This window comes from Staurois parvus, unplaced genomic scaffold (genome assembly GCF_062004578.1).
Source record: "Staurois parvus isolate SC_StPar_1 unplaced genomic scaffold, SC_StPar_1.0 ptg001392l, whole genome shotgun sequence".
Lineage (NCBI taxonomy): Eukaryota > Metazoa > Chordata > Amphibia > Anura > Ranidae > Staurois > Staurois parvus.
Window position 1 is genome coordinate 30,918 of NW_028319188.1, and position 26,365 is coordinate 57,282.

At 52.2% G+C, this 26,365-nt stretch overlaps 2 protein-coding genes across 2 annotated transcripts in view; both read left to right on the top strand.

The window, feature by feature from the left end:
- Nucleotides 1–14,518, top strand: part of LOC149436249 (fatty-acid amide hydrolase 1-like) — a gene marked incomplete at its 5' end in the record, with an annotated part of 43,067 nt that extends 28,549 nt beyond the window's left edge. The window contains 6 exon segments of the mRNA XM_089661816.1: nt 1,571–1,670; nt 1,778–1,821; nt 5,743–5,782; nt 10,955–11,063; nt 12,558–12,703; nt 13,130–14,518. Coding sequence (XP_089517942.1) covers nt 1,571–1,670; nt 1,778–1,821; nt 5,743–5,782; nt 10,955–11,063; nt 12,558–12,703; nt 13,130–13,249 — 559 coding nt within the window.
- Nucleotides 14,519–18,492: 3,974 nt separating this feature from the next.
- Nucleotides 18,493–26,365, top strand: part of LOC149436250 (vitamin D3 hydroxylase-associated protein-like) — a 70,360-nt gene continuing 62,487 nt past the window's right edge. Inside the window, 1 exon segment of the mRNA XM_089661815.1 lies at nt 18,493–18,721. Coding sequence (XP_089517941.1) covers nt 18,515–18,721 — 207 coding nt within the window. The 5' untranslated portion in view covers nt 18,493–18,514.

A 26,365-nucleotide genomic window follows, 5' to 3' on the forward strand; every position in this document is an offset into this window, starting at 1 on the left:
TCACTGTGTGAGAGAGAGAGGAGTGACATCATCACTGTGTGTGAGAGAGAGGAGTGACATCATCACTGTGCGTGAGAGAGAGGAGTGACATCATCACTGTGCGTGAGAGAGAGGAGTGACATCATCACTGTGCGTGAGAGAGGAGTGACATCATCACTGTGCGTGAGAGAGGAGTGACATCATCACTGTGCGTGAGAGAGGAGTGACATCATCACTGTGCGTGAGAGAGAGGAGTGACATCATCACTGTGTGAGAGAGAGAGGAGTGACATCATCACTGTGCGTGAGAGAGAGGAGTGACATCATCACTGTGTGTGAGAGAGAGGAGTGACATCATCACTGTGTGAGAGAGAGAGGAGTGACATCATCACTGTGTGAGAGAGGAGTGACATCATCACTGTGTGTGAGAGAGACAGGAGTGACATCATCACTGTGTGTGAGAGAGAGGAGTGACATCATCACTGTGTGAGAGAGAGAGGAGTGACATCATCACTGTGTGAGAGAGAGAGGAGTGACATCATCACTGTGTGAGAGAGAGAGGAGTGACATCATCACTGTGCGTGAGAGAGGAGTGACATCATCACTGTGCGTGAGAGAGGAGTGACATCATCACTGTGCGTGAGAGAGAGAGGAGTGACATCATCACTGTGAGAGAGAGGAGTGACATCATCACTGTGTGAGAGAGAGAGGAGTGACATCATCACTGTGTGTGAGAGAGAGGACATCATCGTTGTACATGTGACATGATCGTTGTACTTGTGACATCATCCCTGTACGTGTGACATCATCGTTTTACGTGTGACATCATCATTGTACGTTTGTCATCATCCCTGTATGTGTGACATCATCATCCCTGTACATGTGACATCATCGCTCTACGTGTGACATCATCCTTGTACATGTGACATCATCGCTGTACTGTGACATCATCCTTGTCCGTGTGACATCATCGTTGTACGTGTGACATGATCGTTGTACTTGTGACATCATCCCTGTACGTGTGACATCATCGTTTTACGTGTGACATCATCATTGTACGTTTGTCATCATCCCTGTATGTGTGACATCATCATCCCTGTACATGTGACATCATCGCTCTACGTGTGACATCATCCTTGTACATGTGACATCATCGTTTTACGTGTGACATCATCATTGTACGTTTGTCATCATCCCTGTATGTGTGACATCATCATCCCTGTACATGTGACATCATCGCTCTACGTGTGACATCATCCTTGTACATGTGACATCATCCTTGTCCGTGTGACATCATCGTTGTACGTGTGACATCATCCCTGTACATGTGACATCATCCCTGTACTGTGACATCATCGTTGTACATGTGACATCATCCCTGTACTGTGACATCATCGTTGTACATGTGACATCATCGTTGTATGTGTGACATCATCCCTGTACTTGTGACATCATCCCTGTACTTGTAACATCATCCCTGTACTTGTGACATCATCGCTGTACATGTGACATCATCGTTGTATGTGTGACATCATCCCTGTACTTGTGACATCATCGCTGTACATGTGACATCATCGTCTCCTCATCCTCAGTAAAGGAAATCTGGTGGACGCCAATCTGCAGCCTCAGGTTACCACCTACGCCATCCCGTCTTGGCTGAAGAGCTTACTCTCTATTGTGGTGCGGCCATTGGTGAGTCTGGGGGGTGGACTGCGCTATGGTATGTGGTGGGATTTGTACTGTTTGGGTGTTTCTGGGAATTCTCCGACCAATCATCTCTCTGATATCCGTCTGTCTAGTTTCCCCGATTGGCAAATGCCCTGAGGAGCACACGAGGTGTCAGGTCAGATCTCCGCAGGAGAATATTGGGGTACAGGGGGGGTATGGATCACTGATAATGGGGTACAGGGGGGAGTATGGATCACTGATAATTGGGGTACAGGGGGGTATGGATCACTGATAATGGGGTACAGGGGGGTGTATGGATCACTGATAATTGGGGTACAGGGGGGTATGGATCACTGATAATGGGGTACAGGGGGGTGTATGGATCACTGATAATGGGGTACAGGGGGGTGTATGGATCACTGATAATGGGGTACAGGGGGAGATGTATGGATCACCAATAATTGGGGTACAGGGGGGTATGGATCACTGATAATGGGGTACAGGGGGGTGTATGGATCACTGATAATTGGGGTACAGGGGGTGTACTGATCACTGATAATGGGGGTACAGGGGGGTGTACTGATCACTGATAATGGGGGTACAGGAAGGTGTACTGATCACTGATAATGGGGTACAGGGGGTGTACTGATCACTGATAATTGGGGTACAGGGGGTGTACTGATCACCAATAATTGGGGTACAGGGGGGTGTACTGATCACCGATAATTGGGGTACAGGGGGGTGTACTGATCACTGATAATGGAGTACAGGGGGTGTACTGATCACTGATAATGGGTGTACAGGGGGTGTACTGATCACTGATAATGGGGGTACAGGGGGTGTACTGATCACTGATAATTGGGGTACAGGGGGTGTACTGATCACCAATAATTGGGGTACAGGGGGGTGTACTGATCACTGATAATGGAGTACAGGGGGTGTACTGATCACTGATAATGGGGGTACAGGGGGTGTACTGATCACTGATAATGGGGGTACAGGGGGTGTACTAATTACTGATAATGGGGTACAGGGGGTTTCCTGATCACCAATAACGGGCATTTGATAGGCGTTTAGACCGCCCCTAGACGCCCATAATGAAGGTAATGGTATTACCGCCCCATAGACGCCCATAATGAAGGTAATGGTATTACCACCCCCCAGATGCCCATAATGAAGGTAATGATATTAACGCCCCATAGACACCCATAATGAAGGTAATGGTATTACCGCCCCACAGACACCCATAATGAAGGTAATGGTATTACCGCCCCATAGACACCCATAATGAAGGTAATGGTATTACCGCCCCACAGATACCGGCCAGGCATTTGAGGAGCGTCACCAGAGCCTTGAATCCGAGGCATTGAAAGGCATCACCTCCTCCTGACGACATGAGGCGACAATTTTGCCGCGACGCCGTGCTAACGCTTCAGTGTGAACAGCTCTCTGTGCTGCAATGTGGAGCATTAAAAATGCCCCTCAAACGCCTGCAAAATGCCTGCTTACAAAGCTAGTGTGAACGGAGCCTTATCGTTCCAGTCCCTCTGGCAGAATGGTTTCAGAGGTTCTGATCCAACCGGTCCCTAGGCCCCAGACGGCATCTGCCTCATCTTGGATCTCAAGAAACTAAATGTCTTCCTTCTGGGCCAAGAAATTCTGCATGAATGCACCCGGTGTGTCAGCATTCTTCCATCAGGGAGACTCTCTGGCCTCTGTGGGCATCAAGCTCATTGGCCATTTCTTCGCTTTGCTCTTCCAGTCTTCTGCACCTCGGGTGGTCAGCAAGGTTCTGGGCCCTGTGCTTCTCAAGGTGCATCTCACATGGGATCTCAATGACCTCCTGCTGGCTCTGGTGGACAACATGGCCTTGACTGTCCAGATCTTGCAGAGGTCCAGCTGGGTCCTGAACCTTCAGAAGTCAGCGTTGGAAGATCTGATCCTAGACACAGCTCAAACCAGAGACTTTCTTCTCCAGGAGGAACATTGAACTGCCAAGTCCCAAGACTGGACTCTTCCGAAATCAGCCGACTTTGCTTCTGCATGAGAGTTTTGGGTCTAGTGGTGGTCCCCTAGGAGCAGGTCCCCTTTCAGGAGGTCCAGTTTGCCCCTACCCTTACAACACAACTTCCTCCCATCATGGGACAAGTCAGTGCAGTTCTTCTGGCAGTAAAGACCAGGATGTCCATAGTTTGGTGGCTGAAGAATCCGTCTCTGGAGTCAGGGCTGGTCAGGATCGCACAGGGACCACTTTCCTGTCTGACTCAGCGCAGTGCGATTCTCAGCCCACTCATTGTCTTCCAATCAACGTTCTGGAAAGCTGGACATCTGAAATATCATCCAATCACGATCCATCAGACAGTGCCATAGCAGGGTGTACATTAACCATTAGTGAGGACAGTTGAGGTAAAAGGGACCCAGCTTATGTTTCCCAGATGATGCTGCTGCCTGGTCCTCTGTTCACACGTGCTCCAAGGTCCACTAGGTGGGCATTGTGGCCTCTTCTGTTCACACATCCTGCAGGGTCCACTAGGTGGGCATTGTGGCCTCTTCTGTTCACATGTTCTCCAAGGTCCACTAGGTGGGCATTGTGGTCTCTTCTGTTCACACATCCTGCAGGGTCCACTAGGTGGGCATTGTGGCCTCCTCTGTTCACATGTTCTCCAAGGTCCACCAGGTGAGCATTGTGGCCTCTTCTGTTCCCACGTCCTGCAGGGTCCACCGGGTGGGCATTGTGGCCTCTTCTGTTCCCACGTCCTGCAGGGTCCACCGGGTGAGCATTGTGGCCTCTTCTGTTCCCACGTCCTGCAGGGTCCATTAGGTGGGCATTGTGGCCTCTTCTGTTCCCACGTCCTGCAGGGTCCACCAGGTGGGCATTGTGGCCTCTTCTGTTCCCACGTCCTGCAGGGTCCACCGGGTGGGCATTGTGGCCTCTTCTGTTCCCACGTCCTGCAGGGTCCACCGGGTGGGCATTGTGGCCTCTTCTGTTCACACGTTCTCCAAGGTCCACTAGGTGGGCATTGTGGCCTCTTCTGTTCACACATCCTGCAGGGTCCACTAGGTGGGCATTGTGGCCTCTTCTGTTCACATGTTCTCCAAGGTCCACTAGGTGGGCATTGTGGTCTCTTCTGTTCACACATCCTGCAGGGTCCACTAGGTGGGCATTGTGGCCTCCTCTGTTCACATGTTCTCCAAGGTCCACCAGGTGAGCATTGTGGCCTCTTCTGTTCCCACGTCCTGCAGGGTCCACCGGGTGGGCATTGTGGCCTCTTCTGTTCCCACGTCCTGCAGGGTCCACCGGGTGAGCATTGTGGCCTCTTCTGTTCACACGTCCTGCAGGGTCCACCGGGTGAGCATTGTGGCCTCTTCTGTTCACACGTCCTGCAGGGTCCACCGGGTGGGCATTGTGGCCTCTTCTGTTCCCACGTCCTGCAGGGTCCACCGGGTGGGCATTGTGGCCTCTTCTGTTCACACGTCCTGCAGGGTCCACCGGGTGGGCATTGTGGCCTCCTCTGTTCACACGTCCTGCAGGGTCCACCGGGTGGGCATTGTGGCCTCTTCTGTTCACACGTCCTGCAGGGTCCACCGGGTGGGCATTGTGGCCTCTTCTGTTCCCACGTCCTGCAGGGTCCACCGGGTGGGCATTGTGGCCTCTTCTGATGCCAGGATAGGTGTTCATGCGGCTCTCTCGCCCGGTTTGCTGTTTTTTCCCCCACCCCACAATTGGATACCCTGACCGTCTCCGACTTCCTGTTTCTCTCAGTGGACGAGGAAGAAAATTGGATTTCTGTTCTTGTGTTCTTGGAGTCCATTGAGGGCCACGGGTCCCCTCCTCATGCTTCCAGTACTGAGGCATGCTGGGAGTAGGAAGGGCTATCCTGGGCTGGCTCACAATTTGTTTTCCAGCTTCCAATCCTCCTGTAGGGGGCAGTAAAACCTGAAGGTCAAAGATTTCCAGCATTCCTCAATGGCCTCCAAGAGGAGGATTGAGGGGGAGTATAAGGGGGATCCTGCGTCTTCCACATAGTATTGTGTACAATGATGTGGGGGAGGTTTCTGGGGGAACACTGACAGTTCATCTTTCTTTTCCCTGCAGTTCTGTGAAGGATCTCTGGAGGCAGCATCGAGCGGTGGAGGTAAGTCATCATATATTACCCCATCCCCCACAGAGAAGAGCCACCACCCCACAGACCCCATCCCCCACCCAGCAGTATATACCCCTACAGTCACTGCGAGGAGCTCCGCTATACCAATGAGGGGGAGGGGTCACACAGGTCACATGGTCACAGTGGTGGTGGGGTGATGGTTTCTGATGCATGATGGGAGGTGTCATGGCGGCTCCTCTGCCTGTGTGTTGGATATTATGGGATGTACAGTGCAGGAAATGTGTATGTGCTCCCCCCGATGGTGAATGTTCGCCCCTCACACAGAAATGATCGGTCTAACAATGGAATGTTCCCCCTCACACAGAAATGATCGGTCTAACAATGGAATGTTCGCCCCTCACACAGAAACGATCGGTCTAACAATGGAATGTTCGCCCCTCACACAGAAACGATCGGTCTAACAATGGAATGTTCGCCCCTCACACAGAAACGATCGGTCTAACAATGGAATGTTCGCCCCTCACACAGAAATGATCGGTCTAACAATGGAATGTTCCCCCTCACACAGAAATGATCGGTCTAACAATGGAATGTTCGCCCCCACACAGAAACGATCGGTCTAACAATGGAATCTTCGCCCCTCACGCAGAAATGATCGGTCTAACAATGGAATGTTCCCCTCCCTCACACAGAAACGATCGGTCTAACAATGGAATGTTCGCCCCTCACACAGAAATGATCGGTCTAACAATGGAATGTTCGCCCCTCACACAGAAACGATCGGTCTAACAATGGAATGTTCGCCCCTCACACAGAAATGATCGGTCTAACAATGGAATGTTCGCCCCTCACACAGAAACGATCGGTCTAACAATGGAATGTTCGCCCCTCACACAGAAACGATCGGTCTAACAATGGAATGTTCGCCCCTCACACAGAAACGATCGGTCTAACAATGGAATGTTTGCCCCTCACACAGAAACGATCGGTCTAACAATGGAATGTTCGCCCCTCACACAGAAACGATCGGTCTAACAATGGAATGTTCGCCCCTCACACAGAAACGATCGGTCTAACAATGGAATGTTCGCCCCTCACACAGAAACGATCGGTCTAACAATGGAATGTTCACCCCTCACACAGAAATGATCGGTCTAACAATGGAATGTTCGGTGTAACACTGAGAGACAGAATACAACAACAAATTCAGCAGAAATGCGTCTAACAAATGATGACGGATCTGCATGTTCATGAGGGAAAGAAGGATTTGATCCCCTTCACAAAACATGACTTAGTACTTGGTGGCCAATCACAGAGGTCAGACGTTTCCTGGAGTTGGCCCCCAGGTTCGCACACATCTCAGGAGGGATTTTGGCCCACTCCTCTTGGCAGATCCTCTCCAAGTCATTAAGGTTTGGTGGCTGACGTTTGACAACTCGAACTTTCAGCTCCTCCACAGATTTTCCATCGGATGAAGGTGTGGAGACTGGCTAGGCCACTCCAGGACCTTAATGTGCTTCTTCTTGAGCCGCTCCTTTGTTGCCTTGGCCGTGTGTTTTGGGTCATTGTCATGCTGGAACACCCATCCACCACCCATTTTCAATGCCCTGGCTGAGGGAAGAAGGTTCTCACCCAAGATTTGAGGGTACATTGCCCCGTCCATCGCCCCTTTGATGCAGTGCAGTTGTCCTGTCCCCTTAGCAGAAAAATACCCCCAAAGCAGAATGTTTCCACCACCATGTCTCACAGTTGGGATGGTGTTCTTGGGGTCATAGGCAGCTTTCCTCCTCCTCCAAACACGGCGAGTTGAGTTGATGCCAAAGAGCTGGATTTTGGTCTCCTCTGACCACAACACTTCCCACCAGTCCTCCTCGGCATCATTCAGATGTTCAGTGGCAGACTTCAGACGGGCCTGGACATGGGCTTTCTTGAGCAGAGGGACCGTGCGGGCACTGCAGGATTTCAGTCCTTGTCGGCGTAGTGTGTTACCAATTGGTTTCTTGGTGACTGTGGTCCCAGCTGCCTGGAGATCATTGACAAGATCCTCACGTGTAGTTCTGGGATGATTCCTCACTGTTCTCATGATCATTGACACTCCACGAGGTGAGATCTTGCATGGTGCACCAGACCTAGGGAGACTGACACTTGTTTTGTGTTTCTTCCATTTGTGAATGATTGCACCAACTGTTGTCACCTTCTCACCAAGCTGCTTGGCCATAGTTTGGTAGCCCAGTCCAGCCTTGTGTAGGTCTACCATCTTGTCCCTGACATCCTTGGACAGCTCTTTGGTCTTTGCCATGGTGGAGAGTTTGGAATCTGATGGTTTGATGGCTCCTGTGGACAGGTGTCTTTTATACAGGGAACACAATGAGATTAGCAGCACTCCCTTTAAGAGACTGCTTCTAATCTCAGCTTGTTACCTGTATGAGAGACACCTGGGAGCCAGAAATCCTGCTGAATGATCGGGGATCAAATCCTTCTTTCCCTCATGAACATGCAGATCCGTCATCATTTGTTAGACGCATTTCTGCTGAATTTGTTGTTGTATTCTGTCTCTCAGTGTTACACCGAACATTCCATTGTTAGACCGATCATTTCTGTGTGAGGAGCGAACATTCCATTGTTAGACCGATCGTTTCTGTGTGAGGGGAGAACATTCCATTGTTAGACCGATCATTTCTGTGTGAGGGGCGAACATTCCATTGTTAGACCGATCATTTCTGTGTGAGGGGCGAACATTCCATTGTTAGACCGATCGTTTCTGTGTGAGGGGCGAACATTCCATTGTTAGACCGATCGTTTCTGTGTGAGGGACGAACATTCCATTGTTAGACCGATCGTTTCTGTGTGAGGGACGAACATTCCATTGTTAGACCGATCGTTTCTGTGTGAGGGGCGAACATTCCATTGTTAGACCGATCATTTCTGTGTGAGGAGCGAACATTCCATTGTTAGACCGATCATTTCTGTGTGAGGGGCGAACATTCCATTGTTAGACCGATCGTTTCTGTGTGAGGGGCGAACATTCCATTGTTAGACCGATCGTTTCTGTGTGAGGGACGAACATTCCATTGTTAGACCGATCGTTTCTGTGTGAGGGACGAACATTCCATTGTTAGACCGATCGTTTCTGTGTGAGGGGCGAACATTCCATTGTTAGACCGATCATTTCTGTGTGAGGAGCGAACATTCCATTGTTAGACCGATCATTTCTGTGTGAGGGGCGAACATTCCATTGTTAGACCGATCGTTTCTGTGTGAGGGGCGAACATTCCATTGTTAGACCGATCGTTTCTGTGTGAGGGACGAACATTCCATTGTTAGACCGATCGTTTCTGTGTGAGGGACGAACATTCCATTGTTAGACCGATCGTTTCTGTGTGAGGGGCGAACATTCCATTGTTAGACCGATCATTTCTGTGTGAGGGGCGAACATTCCATTGTTAGACCGATCGTTTCTGTGTGAGGGGCGAACATTCCATTGTTAGACCGATCATTTCTGTGTGAGGGGCCAACATTCAGCATCAGGGGGGCAAATACACATTTCCTGCACTGTATATTATGGGGTGTATATTATGGGGTGTATATTAGGAGATGTATTATGGGGTGTATATTACGGGGTGTATATTATGGGGTGTATATTATGGGATATATTATGGGGTGTATATTATGGGGTGTATATTATGGGATATATTATGGGGTGTATATTACGGGGTGTATATTATGGGGTGTATATTATGGGATATATTATGGGGTGTATATTATGGGGTGTATATTATGGGGTGTATATTATGGGGTGTATACTATGGGGTGTATATTATGGGGTGTATACTATGGGGTGTATATTATGGGGTGTATATTATGGGATATATTATGGGGTGTATATTATGGGGTGTATATTATGGGATATATTATGGGGTGTATATTATGGGGTGTATATTATGGGGTGTATACTATGGGGTGTATATTATGGGGTGTATATTATGGGATATATTACGGGGTGTATATTACGGGGTGTATATTACAGGGTGTATATTACGGGGTGTATATTATGGGGTGTATATTACGGGGTGTATATTATGGGGTGTATATTATGGGATATATTATGGGGTGTATATTATGGGGTGTATACTATGGGGTGTATATTATGGGATATATTATGGGGTGTATATTATGGGGTGTATATTATGGGGTGTATATTACGGGGTGTATATTATGGGGTGTATATTATGGGGTGTATATTATGGGGTGTATATTATGGGGTGTATACTATGGGGTGTATATTATGGGGTGTATATTATGGGGTGTATATTACGGGGTGTATATTATGGGGTGTATATTATGGGATATATTATGGGGTGTATATTATGGGGTGTATACTATGGGGTGTATATTATGGGATATATTATGGGGTGTATATTATGGGGTGTATATTATGGGGTGTATATTACGGGGTGTATATTATGGGGTGTATATTATGGGATATATTATGGGGTGTATATTATGGGGTGTATATTATGGGGTGTATATTATGGGGTGTATACTATGGGGTGTATATTATGGGGTGTATATTATGGGATATATTACGGGGTGTATATTACGGGGTGTATATTACAGGGTGTATATTATGGGGTGTATATTATGGGATATATTATGGGGTGTATATTATGGGGTGTATACTATGGGGTGTATATTATGGGGTGTATATTATGGGATATATTATGGGGTGTATATTATGGGATATATTATGGGGTGTATATTATGGGGTGTATATTACGGGGTGTATTTTATGGGGTGTATATTATGGGGTGTATATTACGGGGTGTATATTATGGGGTGTATATTACGGGGTGTATATTACGGGGTGTATTATGAGGTGTATATTATGGGGTGTATATTACGGGGTGTATATTATGGGGTGTATATTATGGGGTGTATATTACGGGGTGTATATTACGGGGTGTATATTACGGGGTGTATACTATGGGGTGTCTATTATGGGGTGTATATTATGGGGTGTATATTATGGGGTGTATTAGGAGATGTATTATGGGGTGTATACTATGGGGTGTCTATTATGGGGTGTATACTATGGGGTGTCTATTACGGGGTGTCTATTATGGGGTGTCTATTATGGGGTGTCTATTATGGGGTGTCTATTATGGGGTGTGTCACGGCGGCTCCTCTGGCTGTGTGTTGCAGGCGTACCGCCAGGAATTCGTCGCCCTGTGGAGGGCGGAGGAGTTGGATTCGCTCATCTGTCCTATTCTGGGTCCGGCTCTGTCCATCGGATCTCCTGGAAAGCTGACAAGTATGTGGTATTACTGCCTGTCCTCAGCTGCCCTTCCTCATTCAGTGCAGGCGCCGGCCACACCAGCTGTATAGTGTGCTGTGCCCCACCCCTTTCAGGACTCCTCCCCCTGCACCCCCCACATTTAAGAGACAGTGACACCTGTGAATGGAAGCGCCCCCACTATATTCCGGATCCATCTGATCACTGGGGAGCGCCATGTTCACCCGCCAACAGATCCACCCCCCACAACAGCTCTGTACATAACACCCAACAAGGGAACAGCCAGGAGGGGCCAGGGGCACCACAGAGGAGGGGCCAGAGAGGTACCACAGAGGAGGGGCCAGAGAGGTACCACAGAGGAGGGGCCAGAGAGGTACCACAGAGGAGGGGCCAGAGAGGTACCACAGAGGAGGGGCCAGAGAGGTACCACAGAGGAGGGGCCAGAGAGGTACCACAGAGGAGGAGCCAGAGAAGTACCACAGAGGAGGGGCCAGAGAGGTACCACAGAGGAGGGGCCAGAGAGGTACCACAGAGGAGGGGTTAGTAGACTGCAGAGGAGGGGCCAGAGAGGTACCACAGAGGAGGGGCCAGAGAGGTACCACAGAGGAGGGGCCAGAGAGGTACCACAGAGGAGGGGCCAGAGAGGTACCACAGAGGAGGGGTTAGTAGACCGCAGAGGAGGGGCCAGAGAGGTACCACAGAGGAGGGGCCAGAGAGGTACCACAGAGGAGGGGCCAGAGAGGTACCACAGAGGAGGGGCCAGAGAGGTACCACAGAGGAGGGGTCAGAGACGTACCACAGAGGAGGGATTAGTAAACTGCAGAGGAGGGACTGAAGTACCACAGAGGAGGGGTTAGTAGACTGCACAGGAGGGACTGAGGTACCCCAGAGGAGGGGCCAGAGAGGTACCACAGAGGAGGGGTTAGTAGACTGCAGAGGAGGGGCCAGAGAGGTACCACAGAGGAGGGGTTAGTAGACTGTGGTACCTCAGTCCCTCCTCTGCAGAGGAGGGGCCAGAGAGGTACCACAGAGGAGGGGCCAGAGAGGTACCACAGAGGAGGGGCCAGAGCACACAGGAGTGGAGGAGTAGAATTTTTTACAGCTGATTGTCTGTTTCTGGGGATTGTTATGGAAGTTGTGAGATGAGGAAGGTCCCTCCCACACACATACCCTGGTCATGGGGTGAGGAAGGTCCCGCCCACGCACAAAAACTCATGGGGTGAGGAAGGTCCCGCCCACGCACAAAAACTCATGGGGTGAGGAAGGTCCCGCCCACGCACAAAACTCATGGGGTGAGGAAGGTCCCACCCACGCACAAAGACTCATGGGGTGAGGAAGGTCCCTCCCACACACATGCCCTGGTCATGGGGTGAGGAAGGTCCCGCCCACGCACAAAGACTCATGGGGTGAGGAAGGTCCCGCCCACGCACAGACCCCCTGTTCCTCCCACCCGTTGTCTTGTGTGACTGACCGATGACATCACATTCCTGATCACATGACTTTCTCTTCCAGCCGCCACCTCATACACCATCTTGTATAATCTGCTGGACTTTCCAGTCGGCGTCCTTCCAGTTACCACGGTGACCAGAGAAGATGAGGAGGAGCTGAGGAGCTACAAGGGTCACCACAGAGACTTCTGGGACCGACTCCTGAAGAAGGTGAATGTTCATCGTCTGGTACGGCCAGTCCTGCGATGTTCAGCCGGAGAGGTGACACCCGCAGCTCCTGAATGAAGAATTCTCCATCCTGTGTCACCTCTCCACCCCCTCACTGGACAGAGAGGCAGCATCATCTCTATAAGCCGGCCCCTGAGGGAGCTCCCTGCCTGGCAGAGCTGTGCACATCGCAGGACTGGCTGGACAGAATAATAAATCTTCCACCTGAATATTGTGTATGTGGGCGGAGCCTTGTTCCGGGTGTGGCAGCAATTTTTTATGTAAAAAAGTTTAATCTGTTCAACCGAAAAAGTTTTGTGATTCAGGGTGGAGGTGCGGGGGATGGTATTCCCCAGAGTTTATATCCGGAGTGCCTCCACCCAGTTCTGTGCTCCATCTTCTAACACGTGCTGTGATTGGCTCCTGCAGGCGGTGGCGGACGGCGTGGGGCTCCCGGTGGCTGTGCAGTGTGTGGCGCTCCCGTGGCAGGAAGAACAATGTCTCCGCCTGATGAAGGAGGTGGAGTCAGTGACGCGGATGAGGCGCTAACGCAGTGATGGCGCTCTGGGATCCTCTGCGGAGTCCTCCCATAATATGGTCACATGACCAAGGAATCATTACTGTTATATATTCATTGATCTGTAATTCTCTCAGCTCCGCCCCACACTGAACCTAGCACTTAGCCCCACCCCCTCGGATCCTATCACTCTGCTCCGCCCTACGCTGAACCTAGCCCCACCCCCTTGGAGCATATCACTCATCTCCGCCCCACACTGAACCTAGCACTTAGCCCCACCCCCTCGGATCCTATCACTCAGCTCTGCCCCACGCTGAACTTAGCACTTAACCCCACCCCCTAGGAGCCTATCACTCAGCTCCGCCCTACTCTGAATCTGGCACATAGCTCCACCCCCATTTAACCTATCACTCAACTCTGCCCTACTCTGACCTTATCACATAGGTTCGGAGAGGGGTGGAGCTGTGTGACAGGTTCAGAGTAGGGCGGAGCTTAGTTATAGAATCAGAGAGGGGCAGAGTTATGTGATAGGTTCAGAATGGGGCGGAGCTGAGTGATAGGTTAAAAGGGGGTGGAGCTATGTGCCAGCTTCAGAGTAGGGCGGAGCTTCGTTATAGAATCAGAGAGGGGCAGTATGGTGATATGTGATAGCTCCGCCCCTCTCTGATTTTATCACTAAGCTCTGCCCTACTCTGAATCTGGCACATAGCTCCACCCCCTTTTAACCTATCACTCAGCTCCGCCCCACTCTGAACTTATCACATAGAGGGGTGGAGCTGTGTGACAGGTTCAGAGTAGGGCGGAGCTCAGTTTAGAATCATGGAGGGGCAGAACTATGTGATTGGTTCAGAGATGGGTGGAGCCATCAAATAACTCTACCCCTCTTGATTCTATAACTAAGCTCCGCCCTACTCTGAACCTGTCACACAGCTCCACCCTCTATGAACCTATCACATAACTCTGCCCCTCTCATTCTATAAGCGCCACCCTACTCTGAACTTATCACTAAGCTCCGCCCTACTCTGAACCTGTCACACAACTTCACCTACCTCATGAGTGGTCAGTGGGAGACCCAACCGGGAAGAAGGGGATTCTGGATGGGCCATGATATGGATTGGAGATTATTGGGGGCGGAGCTCTCCCATAGCGGGGTGACTTTCATTGACGTTTTATGATGAAGAAGAAGAAATCCAGTGCCGGTGATATCCCGATCCTCAGGAATCCCCCAGTCAGCAAATATTCCGGAATGATCATCATCTTTGTCCTTCAGACTCCACAATAAAGAAATTCCTCCACCCAAATCTGACAATTCATAATACAAACTGATACAAAATCACACAGACCGACATCGACTGACAGACACGGATACATATTGATACATGGTGATACATGGTGATAGACGGTGATACATGGTGATAGACGGTGATACATGGTGATAGACGGTGATACATGGTGATAGACGGTGATACATGGTGATAGACGGTGATACATGGTGATAGACGGTGATACATGGTGATAGACGGTGATACATGGTGATACATGGTTCCTGCAGGGGAAACGTTCCTTCCTGATCCCACGAGAGGCAATCGGATATTCCCTGGATCAATAATCGGATATTCCCGGGATCAATAATCGGATATTCCCGGGATCAATAATCGGATATTCCCGGGATCAATAATCGGATATTCCCGGGATCACCTTTCCCTATAAATGTTATATCCAGTTATATTCTGTGTATCCAGGAAAGAGTCCAGGACTTTCCTCCAGCAATCCACTGAGCTGGCCACACCCACCTCTGGAGGGAGTCTATTCCACATTCTCAGCTCTTACTGTAAAGAAACCTTTCCATGTTTGGAGATGACATTTCTTTTCCTCCAGACATAAAGAGAGCCCCCTTGTCCTCTGTGATGACATCAGGGTGTCCATCCATCCATGTCTCCATCCATCCATCCATCCATCCATCCATGTCTCCATCCATCCATCCATCCATCCATGTCTCCATCCATCCATCCATCCATGTCTCCATCCCTCCCTCCATGTCTCCATCCCTCCATCCATGTCTCCATCCATCCATCCATGTCTCCATCCTTCCATCCATGTCTCCATCCATCCATCCATCCATGTCTCCATCCATCCATGTCTCCATCCATCCATGTCTCCATCCATCCATGTCTCCATCCATCCTTCCATGTCTCCATCCATCCATGTCTCCATCCTTCCATGTCTCCATCCATCCATCCATATCTCCATCCATCCATGTCTCCATCCATCCATCCATGTCTCCATCCATCAATGTCTCCATCCATCCATGTCTCCATCCATCCATCCATCCATGTCTCCATCCATCCATGTCTCCATCCATCCTTCCATGTCTCCATCCCTCCATCCATCCATCCTTCCATGTCTCCATCCATCCATCCATCCATGTCTCCATCCATCCATCCATGTCTCCATCCTTCCATGTCTCCATCCATCCATCCATCCATGTCTCCATCCTTCCATGTCTCCATCCCTCCATCCTGTGTGACCTCTGGGATGACCTCAGGGTGACTACACCGAGTTCTCTCTATGACCCGCTTTGTGTCGGTCCATCACATCCAATCCCAATAGTTACATTGACAGTTCTGGTTGTCACCTGACAACACGGGGGCATTTCGGGGGGGGGAGGGGGACCTCTTCAAGGGACTGTACATACTGACACGTACTGATCTGGGTGACCATGACTCTCAGAAGGGGACGCATTACACTCCCAGCCGGGGCAGAGATTTTCCAGCTTGCAGGACTGAGGGTGGAAGTCTCGGGGGGGGGGGGGGGGGTCGGTCCCCACCAAGCCCCATTCACACCCTTTATTGTCATCTTCACCTTTAGGAAATGTGGGTGTGGCTCTGCCAGGACACGCCCCTTGGCGGGCATCATACACGGCTTCTGACCGATGTGAATTTTGCTGCTTTCCTCTTTTATGACGTCTCGTTTTGTCTGATTGTACAATAAATCGCTGTGATTGTAGCGGAGATTGTTCTGCTTCTTAGAAGTCGATCGGCTCTGTGTCTCTCCTGGTCGCAGCCTTTGGAGGGGAACGATTTATACTGAACATAGAAAAGAAACAAAATAAAAGTGAAAAATTGTGAGTGGAGTTCCCCCGGCCTCGGGGCGGCTCAGAGTTTGGATCGGGGCGGAGTTCCCCCGGCCTTGGGGCGGCTCAGAGTCTGGATCGGGGCGGAGTTTCCCCAACCTTGGGGCGGCTCAGAGTTTGGATCGGGGCGGAGTCACCGGCCTTGGGGCGGCTCAGAGTTTGGATTGGGGTGGAGTTCCCCCGGCCTCGGGGCGGCTCAGAGTTTGGATCGGGGCGGAGTTCCCCCGGCCTTGGGGCGGCTCAGAGTCTGGATCGGGGCGGAGTTCCCCCGGCCTTGGGGCGGCTCAGAGTCTGGATCGGGGCGGAGTTCCCCCGGGCCTCAGGGCGGCTCAGAGTTTGGATCGGGGCGGAGTTCCCCTGGCCTCGGGGCGGCTCAGAGTCTGGATCGGGGCGGAGTCACCGGCCTCGGGGCGGCTCAGAGTTTGGATTGGGGTGGAGTTCCCCCGACCTTGGGGCGGCTCAGAGTTTGGATCGGGGTGGAGTTCCCCCGGCCTCGGGGCGGCTCAGAGTTTGGATCGGGGCGGAGTCACTGGCCTCAGGGCGGCTCAGAGTTTGGATTGGGGCGGAGTTCCCCCGACCCTGGGGCGGCTCAGAGTTTGGATCGGGGCGGAGTCACTGGCCTCAGGGCGGCTCAGAGTTTGGATCGGGGCGGAGTCACTGGCCTCAGGGCGGCTCAGAGTTTGGATCGGGGCGGAGTCACCGGCCTCGGGGCAGCTCAGAGTTTGGATCGGGTGGGGGGGGCAGGCGATCAGGTGGGGGGCGGGTAATGCGGGGGAGGGTGCACCCAACTGTTCTCAATACATTTATATTACCATCAATCTCATTGGACAGAAATGACGATTCGATAGACACCAAACATGATACATTTATTATCGCTGCACAATGTATGACTCCGCCCAGGAGAGCCTGCAGACCAATCAGAGGGGCCCCATGACTTCTCTCCTGCCAACTCCACCCAAATGTGTCCCCGCCCACCACACTCCGGTATCTGTCCTTATTCTGTATGTATGGACTCTGCACAGTCCCACTTCCCCTGTCCTGGATGGACTCTGCACAGTCCCACTTCCCCTGTCCTGGATGGACTCTGCACAGTCCCACTTCCCCTGTCCTGGATGGACTCTGCACAGTCCCACTTCTCCTGTCCTGGATGGACTGCACAGTCCCACTTCTGTCCTGGATGGACTGCACAGTCCCACTTCTCCTGTCCTGGATGGACTCTGCACAGTCCCACTTCTCCTGTCCTGGATGGACTCTGCACAGTCCCACTTCTCCTGTCCTGGATGGACTGTACGTCCCACTTCCCCTGTCCTGGATAGACTCTGCACAGTCCCACTTCCCCTGTCCTGGATGGACTGCACAGTCCCACTTCTACTGTCCTGGATGGACTCTGCACAGTCCCACTTCTCTTGTCCTGGATAGACTCTGCACAGTCCCATTTCTCCTGTCCTGGATGGACTCTGCACAGTCCCACTTCCCCTGTCCTGGAAGGACTGTACGTCCCACTTCTCCTGTCCTGGATGGACTCTGCACAGTCCCACTTCCCCTGTCCTGGATGGACTGCACAGTCCCACTTCTCCTGTCCTGGATAGACTCTGCACAGTCCCACTTCTCCTGTCCTGGATGGACTCTGCACAGTCCCACTTCTCCTGTCCTGGATGGACTCTGCACAGTCCCACTTCTCCTGTCCTGGATGGACTCTGCACAGTCCCACTTCCCCTGTCCTGGATGGACTCTGCACAGTCCCACTTCCCCTGTCCTGGATGGACTGTACGTCCCACTTCCCCTGTCCTGGATAGACTCTGCACAGTCCCACTTCTCCTGTCCTGGATGGACTCTGCACAGTCCCACTTCTCCTGTCCTGGATGGACTCTGCACAGTCCCACTTCTCCTGTCCTGGATAGACTGCACAGTCCCACTTCCCCTGTCCTGGATGGACTCTGCACAGTCCCACTTCTCCTGTCCTGGATGGACTCTGCACAGTCCCACTTCTCCTGTCCTGGATGGACTCTGCACAGTCCCACTTCCCCTGTCCTGGATGCCGGGTGTCACTCTCGGCCCCCCCCCCCCCGGCCCCCTTGGCCCCCCTCCTGGTGGGTATCAGGTCTCTCTCAGTCCCTGTGGCTCGCTCCGGGTCAGTCCTGTATTCGGGGTTCTCTCCACCATCATGCTGCTCAGTATTATTGCCCGGCTGATCCCGGAGTTCCTGGTGGACCTGTTCCTGGTATTGGTGGTCCTGGCGGTGGTGGGGTCAGTCCTGGTATTCCGATGGATGGGGGAGAGGAAGACGAGGATGAAGATGGAGAATGCTCAGACACAGAGGGACGGTGCCCTGGGGATGATGGAGAAGATCACTCAGCGATATAAAGCCCGGGTATTACTACTGGGGGGTATTACTACTGGGGGGTATTACTACTGGGGGGTATTACTACTGGGGGGGTATTACTGTCCTCTGGGGGGTATTACTACTGGGGGGTATTACTACTGGGGGGTATTACTGTCCTCTGGGGGGTATTACTACTGGGGGGTATTACTACTGGGGGGTATTACTGTCCTCTGGGGGGTATTACTACTGGGGGGTATTACTGTCCTCTGGGGGGTATTACTGTCCTCTGGGGGGTATTACTACTGGGGAGTATTGCTGTCCTCTGGGGGGTTTTACTACTGGGGGGTATTACTGTCCTCTGGGGGGTATTACTACTGGGGGGGTATTACTGTCCTCTGGGGGGTATTACTACTGGGGGGGTATTACTGTCCTCTGGGGGGTATTACTACTGGGGGAGTATTACTGTCCTCTGGGGGGGTATTACTACTGGGGGGTATTACTGTCCTCTGGGGAGGTATTACTGTCCTCTGGGGGGGTATTACTGTCCTCTGGGGGAGTATTACTGTCCTCTGGGGGAGTATTACTGTCCTCTGGGGGGTATTACTGTCCTCTGGGGGTGTATTACTACTGGGGGGGTATTACTGTCCCTTGGGGGGGTATTACTGTCCTCTGGGGGGTATTACTACTGGGGGGTATTACTGTCCTCTGGGGGGTATTACTGTCCTCTGGGGGTGTATTACTACTGGGGGGGTATTACTGTCCCTTGGGGGGGGGGGTATTACTGTCCTCTTGGCGGTATTACTACTGGGGGGGTATTGCTGTCCTCTGCGGGGGTATTACTGTCCCCTGGGGGGGTATTACTGTCCTCTGGGGGGGTATTACTACTGGGGGGTATTACTGTCCTCTGGGGGGTATTACTACTGGGGGGTATTACTGTCCTCTGGGGGGTATTACTGTCCTCTGGGGGGGGTATTACTACTTGGGGGGGTATTACTGTCCTCTGGGGGGTATTACTACTGGGGGGGTATTACTGTCCTCTGGGGGGTATTACTACTGGGGGGTATTACTGTCCTCTGGGGGGTATTACTACTTGGGGGGGTATTACTGTCCTCTGGGGGGTATTACTACTGGGGGGTATTACTGTCCTCTGGGGGGTATTACTGTCCTCTGGGGGGGGTATTACTACTTGGGGGGGTATTACTGTCCTCTGGGGGGTATTACTACTGGGGGGGTATTACTACTGGGGGAGTATTACTGTCCTCTGGGGGGGTATTACTACTGGGGGGTATTACTGTCCTCTGGGGAGGTATTACTGTCCTCTGGGGGGGTATTACTGTCCTCTGGGGGAGTATTACTGTCCTCTGGGGGAGTATTACTGTCCTCTGGGGGGTATTACTGTCCTCTGGGGGGTATTACTGTCCTCTGGGGGTGTATTACTACTGGGGGGGTATTACTGTCCCTTGGGGGGGTATTACTGTCCTCTGGGGGGTATTACTACTGGGGGGTATTACTGTCCTCTGGGGGGTATTACTGTCCTCTGGGGGTGTATTACTACTGGGGGGGTATTACTGTCCCTTGGGGGGGGGGGTATTACTGTCCTCTTGGCGGTATTACTACTGGGGGGGTATTGCTGTCCTCTGCGGGGGTATTACTGTCCCCTGGGGGGGTATTACTGTCCTCTGGGGGGGTATTACTACTGGGGGGTATTACTGTCCTCTGGGGGGTATTACTACTGGGGGGTATTACTGTCCTCTGGGGGGTATTACTGTCCTCTGGGGGGGTATTACTACTTGGGGGGGTATTACTGTCCTCTGGGGGGTATTACTACTGGGGGGGTATTACTACTGGGGGGGTATTACTGTCGTCTGGGGAGGTATTACTACTGGGGGGGTATTACTGTCCTCTGGGGGGGGTATTACTACTGGGGGGGGTATTACTGTCCTCTGGGGGGGGTATTACTACTGGGGGGTATTACTATCCTCTGGGGGGTATTACTACTGGGGGAGTATTACTGTCCTCTGGGGGGTATTACTGTCCTCTGGGGGTATTACTATCTACGGGGGTATTACTGTCATTCCATAAATCAGCCAGTCCCAGGAGTCAGATCTAACCAATGGTGACCAAGCAGATGTCATCTTTCATGGGGACTGAATTCTGATTGGTTGTTGAGGGTCCATTCCTGGATGAGCTGCTGCAGTCTACATTCTGAAATTGTATAAATAAGCGGGGAACCGACAGTAAATGACAGCTCCCAGCCAGTAAATGACAGCTCCCAGCCAGTAAATGACAGCTCCCAGCCAGTACATGGTGGCTCCCAGCCAGTAAATGACAGCTCCCAGCCAGTACATGGTGGCTCCCAGCCGGTAGATGACAGCTTCCAGTCGGTAAATGGTGTCACGATCGCACGATCGCCGCCACCAACAGGCGACAATCACACGACCGCGACCAACAATAATATGTCACGCCCGCGGCGTCAGACCCCAGACCTTCTCACCAACTCGTGACCGAAGGACCGGCTGATCTAAAACCGCGATGTGACGCGCATAACAAGGCCCCACCCAGCTGCACCCTGCACAGCGACTGTCCAGCTAATGGACTACAATCGGTGCCTGCAGCCTGAATGCGCTTGTTCCCGGGTCGGGGTAATTACGCCACTAACCCTCTACTGCCACCACCGTCTTTTGTCGGAGACGGGAAACTCCCGTTATCAAATATACACTATAATGATTGAAAAGTCGTCTGTCCAATACGGTCACCGCAGGCCGATTGGGCAGAGGAGTAAACAAACACAGGAGCGTCTCTTCAGAAGGCAGGAATTCCTGAATTGCAAGAAAGCGCTTAGAAACAGTTTGACACTTTCAGGAAGAAAGATTTATTACTAAAAGAGTCAAACAGGTGCAATAAAATATTTACAAAGAAGATATCACTAAGATATATATTTATATATAAAGGTACAGCGAAGAGATAACAGGAAGGAAGTCACAGGGTTCAGTTACTTGCCAAGACGCCTTGCTTTGTAAGCAGATCCAAGTGCACAGCGGAGGGTCTTTGATCTCCTCTGTTACCATGTTAAGATCAGGAGATGTGTTTAGCTTACCTCAGGCTTCCCAGCCTGTCTTTTTAAAATCCCCCTGTAAGGGGGGGGGCTCTGAACACTGGCCACTACGCTGTGTTGGGAGGGGTCAGGAGAACTCTGAATTGGAACCAACATCTGTCATAATCCATGACATGAAGCGCAGGGGACAACCTGACCTGAGGAATGCTCATTTCATTGTCACCTTTGCTGTTCGGTTTTATGAGGTTCCAATTCCGGGGAGAAGCTGCCTCATGTGTTGTATGATGGGGGAGCCGACACGGGTTCTGGGGTCAGGGCTCCCAATTCCCTGAGGTGGCCTTATGTGTTGTATGATGGGGGAGCCGACACGGGTTCTGGGGTCAGGGCTCCCAATTCCCTGAGGTGGCCTTATGTGTTGTATGATGGGGGAGCCGACACGGGTTCTGGGGTCAGGGCTCCCAATTCCCTGAGGTGGCCTTATGTGTTGTATGATGGGGGAGCCGACACAGGTTCTGGGGTCAGGGCTCCCAATTCCCTGAGGTGGCCTTATGTGTTGTATGATGGGGGAGCCGACACGGGTTCTGGGGTCAGGGCTCCCAATTCCCTGAGGTGGCCTTATGTGTTGTATGATGGGGGAGCCGACACGGGTTCTGGGGTCAGGGCTCCCAATTCCCTGAGGTGGCCTTATGTGTTGTATGATGGGGGAGCCGACACAGGTTCTGGGGTCAGGGCTCCCAATTCCCTGAGGTGGCCTTATGTGTTGTATGATGGGGGAGCCGACACGGGTTCTGGGGTCACGGCTCCCCAATTCCCTGAGGTGGCCTTATGTGTTGTATGATGGGGGAGCCGACACGGGTTCTGGGGTCACGCTGGCCTTATCAGGACTTTAGGTGAGGAAGGCTAAACTTTCACAGACTGCCTGGCACCGGACTAAGGATGCCTTAACCTGCAGCTGACCCACACCATCTGTCACTGTGCCTCTCAGGAAGGGAGGGGGGAGGGAATGAAGGATTGAAAAATACTTCAAAATAAAAAAAAGGGAACGCCACGTCCAACTCTGATGAGCAAGTTTGCTACAAATGGCAGCTCCCTGCCAGTAAATGACAGCTTCCAGACGGTAAATGACAACTTCCGGCCAGTACATGATGGCTCCCAGCCAGTAAATGACAGCTCCCAGCCAGTAAATGACAGCTCCCAGCCAGTAAATGACAGCTCACAGCTAGTACATGGTGGCTTCCAGCCAGTAAATGACAGCTCCCAGCCAGTACATGGTGGCTCCCAGCTGGTAAATGACGGCTCCCAGCCAGTACATGGTGGCTCCCAGCTGGTAAATGACAGCTCCCAGCCAGTACATGGTGGCTCCCAGCTGGTAAATGACGGCTCCCAGCCAGTAAATGACAACTTCCGGCCAGTACATGATGGCTCCCAGCCAGTAAATGACAGCTCCCAGCCAGTAAATGACAGCTCACAGCTAGTACATGGTGGCTCCCTGCCAGTAAATGACAGCTCCCAGACGGTAAATGGTAGCAACAGCCAGTAAATGACAGCTCCCAGCCAGTAAATGACAGCTCCCAGCCAGTAAATGACAGCTCACAGCTAGTACATGGTGGCTTCCAGCCAGTAAATGACAGCTCCCAGCCAGTACATGGTGGCTCCCAGCTGGTAAATGACGGCTCCCAGCCAGTACATGGTGGCTCCCAGCTGGTAAATGACAGCTCCCAGCCAGTACATGGTGGCTCCCAGCTGGTAAATGACGGCTCCCAGCCAGTAAATGACAACTTCCGGCCAGTACATGATGGCTCCCAGCCAGTAAATGACAGCTCCCAGCCAGTAAATGACAGCTCACAGCTAGTACATGGTGGCTCCCTGCCAGTAAATGACAGCTCCCAGACGGTAAATGGTAGCAACAGCCAGTAAATGACAGCTCCCAGCCAGTAAATGACAGCTCCCAGCCAGTAAATGACAGCTCACAGCTAGTACATGGTGGCTTCCAGCCAGTAAATGACAGCTCCCAGCCAGTACATGGTGGCTCCCAGCTGGTAAATGACGGCTCCCAGCCAGTACATGGTGGCTCCCAGCTGGTAAATGACAGCTCCCAGCCAGTACATGGTGGCTCCCAGCTGGTAAATGACGGCTCCCAGCCAGTAAATGACAACTTCCGGCCAGTACATGATGGCTCCCAGCCAGTAAATGACAGCTCCCAGCCAGTAAATGACAGCTCACAGCTAGTACATGGTGGCTCCCTGCCAGTAAATGACAGCTCCCAGACGGTAAATGGTAGCAACAGCCAGTAAATGACAGCTCCCAGCCAGTAAATGACAGCTCCCAGCCAGTAAATGACAGCTCCCAGCCAGTAGATGGTGGCTCCCAGCTGGTAATGGTGGCTCCCAGCCAGTAAATGACAGCTCCCAGCCAGTAAATGACAGCTCCCAGCCAGTACATGGTGGCTCCCAGCCGGTAGATGACAGCTGCCAGCCGCAACATTATATATGCTGCTTTTCTCTGGGTAAACGCATCTATCTCCTATCTCCGCTCTTAACTAGAACACGCATTGACTCCGGTTATATTCAGTACAAATGGTGTATTTATATCTGTGTGATGACCAGTCCTCACCTCCAGCTGCACCCAGTATATGACTGTAGCCTGTTCCCTGAGAACCATCCCCCACTATTCATGTGATCCTGATCAGCTTCTAATTGGGGTGGAGTTGAATGCTCATTTGAGCATCTCCCTATAAATTTAGATCAGCTCATGGGGGGAGATCACTGATGGGGGGCACAGTCTCTGATGGGGGGAGATCTCTGATGGAGGGCACAGTCTCTGATGGGGGGAGATCACTGATGGGGGGCACAGTCTCTGATGGGGGGAGATCTCTGATGGGGGGCACAGTCTCTGATGGGGGGAGATCACTGATGGGGGGCACAGTCTCTGATGGGGGGAGATCACTGATGGGGGCACAGTCTCTGATGGGGGGAGATCTCTGATGGGGGCACAGTCTCTGATGGGGGGAGATCACTGATGGGGGGCACAGTCTCTGATGGGGGGAGATCACTGATGGGGGGCACAGTCTCTGATGGGGGGAGATCACTGATGGGGGGCACAGTCTCTGATGGGGGGAGATCTCTGATGGGGGGCACAGTCTCTGATGGGGGGAGATCTCTGATGGGGGGCACAGTCTCTGGTGGGGGGAGATCACTGATGGGGGGCACAGTCTCTGATGGGGGGAGAACACTGATGGGGAGCACAGTCTCTGATGGGGGGAAACACTGATGGGGGGCACAGTCTCTGATGGGGGGAGAACACTGATAGGGAGCACAGTCTCTGATGGGGGGAGATCACTGATGGGGGGCACAGTCTCTGATGGGGGGAGATCACTGATGGGGGGCACAGTCTCTGATGGGGGGAGATCACTGATGGGGGGCACAGTCTCTGATGGGGGGAGATCACTGATCGGGGGCACAGTCTCTGATGGGGGGAGATCTCTGATGGAGGGCACAGTCTCTGATGGGGGGAGATCACTGATGGGGGGCACAGTCTCTGATGGGGGGAGATCTCTGATGGGGGGCACAGTCTCTGATGGGGGGAGATCACTGATGGGGGGCACAGTCTCTGATGGGGGGAGATCACTGATGGGGGCACAGTCTCTGATGGGGGGAGATCTCTGATGGGGGCACAGTCTCTGATGGGGGGAGATCACTGATGGGGGGCACAGTCTCTGATGGGGGGAGATCACTGATGGGGGGCACAGTCTCTGATGGGGGGAGATCACTGATGGGGGGCACAGTCTCTGATGGGGGGAGATCTCTGATGGGGGGCACAGTCTCTGATGGGGGGAGATCTCTGATGGGGGGCACAGTCTCTGGTGGGGGGAGATCACTGATGGGGGGCACAGTCTCTGATGGGGGGAGAACACTGATGGGGAGCACAGTCTCTGATGGGGGGAAACACTGATGGGGGGCACAGTCTCTGATGGGGGGAGAACACTGATAGGGAGCACAGTCTCTGATGGGGGGAGATCACTGATGGGGGGCACAGTCTCTGATGGGGGGAGATCACTGATGGGGGGCACAGTCTCTGATGGGGGGAGATCTCTGATGGGGGGCACAGTCTCTGATGGGGGTAGATCACTGATCGGGGCACAGTCTCTGATGGGGGGAGATCACTGATGGGGGGCACAGTCTCTGATGGGGGGAGATCACTGATGGGGGGCACAGTCTCTGATGGGGGTGCTGCTTCTGATTGAGTGCTGCGTTGAACGAGTGGGAAGCAGTTAAACACAGCAGGAGAACTTCAGCAGCAGGAAGACACAACAACAGCAAGAAACTCTCCTGCACGCTGGACAGACTGCAAGCAATCACCCCGGAACCCCTCCTACATACCTGAGTCCCACTCCGTGTACCTTTATATAATACGCCCCTCTTCTCCTCATCATATTACTATCCTCTGTTCCCAAATCTCACTTCTTTACCCCTCTGCTCCACCCCAAAACTTGTACATCCCCCCCTCATTGCTATCATCTCCCCCTCACTGCTCTCACCACCTCCTGCTGACCCAAACACCAGGACTGGAAGGCGTGTTGCACGCGTGTCTCCCATGTTACTTTCTTCACCCTTCTTCTTATCTTAACCTCTGGGGAT